Genomic DNA, 2,145 nt, shown 5'->3' with positions numbered 1-2,145 from the left:
CGGCTATTTAGACCGTTACCGCAGTCTGCCTTGTCAGCAAGCAAAGGGGTAGAGATTCACCAACTTGGAAAGTGTGGAAATGGGAAACATGTTTCCACTCTCATGTAAGTACATTGTGCTATGCATGTTTATAATGTTTGAATGATCTTTTAAATGTTAATCTTCTCTCCTAACAGCCGATGGCCAGGATCCAGCTGAACTCCCTGACCTGAATGATCCTCTCATCGACCATTCAGAGGGCCAACTCTTTTTGAATGAAGCCTTCAAAATCATTGTCGAGGAGGTTCTCTGCAAGGGAACAGACGTCAAGCAGAAGGTGGCCTAAAATGACAGGTGTCAGATTACAGTGAGTTCTCTGAGCAAAAACTAAAAGTCCACGTGTTCTTCCTGCAGGTCTGTGAGTGGAGAGAGCCCGAACAGCTGGCTCTGCTGCTGGATTTGGAGCTCAGGGCGGCGGGGGAGCCACAGCAGAGGCTCCTACAGAGAGTACAAGATGTGGCCAAGTACAGCATCAAGACAAGTGAGCCTGCCGGAGACAGCAGAGACATTCACATGGTTAGGAAACCTTATCTTCTGTGATGATGAGACCTGGCTTGTTTCTTCCAGGTCACCCACGTTTCTTTAATCAGCTGTTTGCAGGAGTGGACTATCATGCCCTGGCTGGACGGTTCCTCAGTGAGGCTCTCAACACTAACCTGTAAGAGTCTAAATAATATAAATGTTGGTGTTAAGTTATTGAATTATGTAAAAATACTGTACGAAATACAACTTTTTGTGTGTTAATTGCAGCTATACCTATGAGGTGGCCCCGGTGTTTGTGCTGATCGAGACTGAGGTTTTAAGATCACTGCGGCAGCTGGTTGGCTGGACAGAAGGTGATGGTATCTTCTGCCCTGGGGGGTCTACCTCTAACATGTTTGCCATGAACATCGCACGCTACCGACTTTTCCCAGAGGTCAAAAGCCAGGGTCTGTGGGCCGTCCCACGGCTTACCATCTTTACCTCTGCTGAGGTCAGGAGAAGCTGTTGAACACTGCATGCTTGAGGAGTTTGTCACTGTGGAGATTGAAACCTTATCAGAGGATCACCACTGTGTTGTCTCTACATACATCTGTTTGTTTTTCCAGAGCCATTACTCAGTGAAGAAAGGAGCTGCCTATCTGGGCATTGGGACAGATAATATCATCGTGGTGAAAGTGGATGAAGGGTAATGTACTTTGTTTTTAATAAAAAGAGCTGAAACCATTGATGATAAATCAATTAATGCTTAATTTTAAGGTAACATTCATCTCTTAGACTGTTGGTCAGATAAAATAAGCAGTTTCGAGACATGACCATGTCATAGTGAAAACACCATTAAATTCAACTTGTTAAAGAAATCAGACCTTTCTTAAGTCAATGCTGTAAAGTCACACCTCCACTGTATGACTCCACATTGAATACTGTTTGCTTGAGCCACAAACCTGAAACCCAGAGAACAGCTGTTCAAGAGAGCTATCCAGATGTTTGACAGAAAGCCACATTCATACCACCACTATAGCCTAGGATGTACCCATCCTGGAGAAACACCAGTTCTTGAATTTTGACAATTTTAAGTCTTTTAAAAGTATGTTTTTTTATATAAATGTTTACATGGACTGCCATGGACATTTAGCACAGAACTCAAGATAAAGATACCCTTATTACTTAACGTAGCTGCACATACAAGATATCTGATTAAAGCTGAGGTTCCACAGATTATTTAAATATATCTCTCTCTCTCTATCATCACTGAGTGATCCGAACTTGTGACAGGGGAAGCAAACTCAGACATCACAACACGTACCTTTACGGGAGATCGTCTCACCGTAGCTGTCAATCTGATCAAAAGCCTTGTTCATTGGCATTAAAACGAGAAAAGCCGCGGCTAAATCGGTTGATCCATCCATAGGTTGATAATGTGGCTGTAGCTTTGAAAACATTATTTATAATCCACAATTCAATTTTTAGGTAAAAATTGGAGTAAAAGTTAGCTGCTAATGGTAGCCACCAGAGTTATTGCAGCTTCCGGTTTTGGCTATGCGCCACTCTCACACACACACATGACCAAATAAGGACTATGTGGGAGTTCCCCTCGATTCCATTGGCTCTGACGGTTAGAAAAAG

At 43.1% G+C, this 2,145-nt stretch overlaps 1 protein-coding gene across 1 annotated transcript; it reads left to right on the top strand.

The window, feature by feature from the left end:
* Window positions 1-12: 12 nt before the first annotated feature.
* LOC104941176 (acidic amino acid decarboxylase GADL1-like) lies at window positions 13-1,207 on the top strand (the record flags this gene model as incomplete). Its single annotated transcript, XM_010766232.1, has 6 exons — window positions 13-104; window positions 177-316; window positions 394-520; window positions 607-697; window positions 790-1,012; window positions 1,128-1,207. Coding segments are annotated over exons 1-6 (686 nt in total), but the record flags the coding sequence as incomplete, so codon positions are not given.
* Window positions 1,208-2,145: the final 938 nt, after the last annotated feature.

Source organism: Notothenia coriiceps, unplaced genomic scaffold (assembly GCF_000735185.1).
Source record: "Notothenia coriiceps isolate Sejong01 unplaced genomic scaffold, NC01 NC01_scaffold00003236, whole genome shotgun sequence".
In the NCBI taxonomy this organism is placed as follows: domain Eukaryota; kingdom Metazoa; phylum Chordata; class Actinopteri; order Perciformes; family Nototheniidae; genus Notothenia; species Notothenia coriiceps.
Note: the sequence above shows the minus strand (reverse complement) of the source record. Positions and strands in the feature narration are given on the sequence as shown.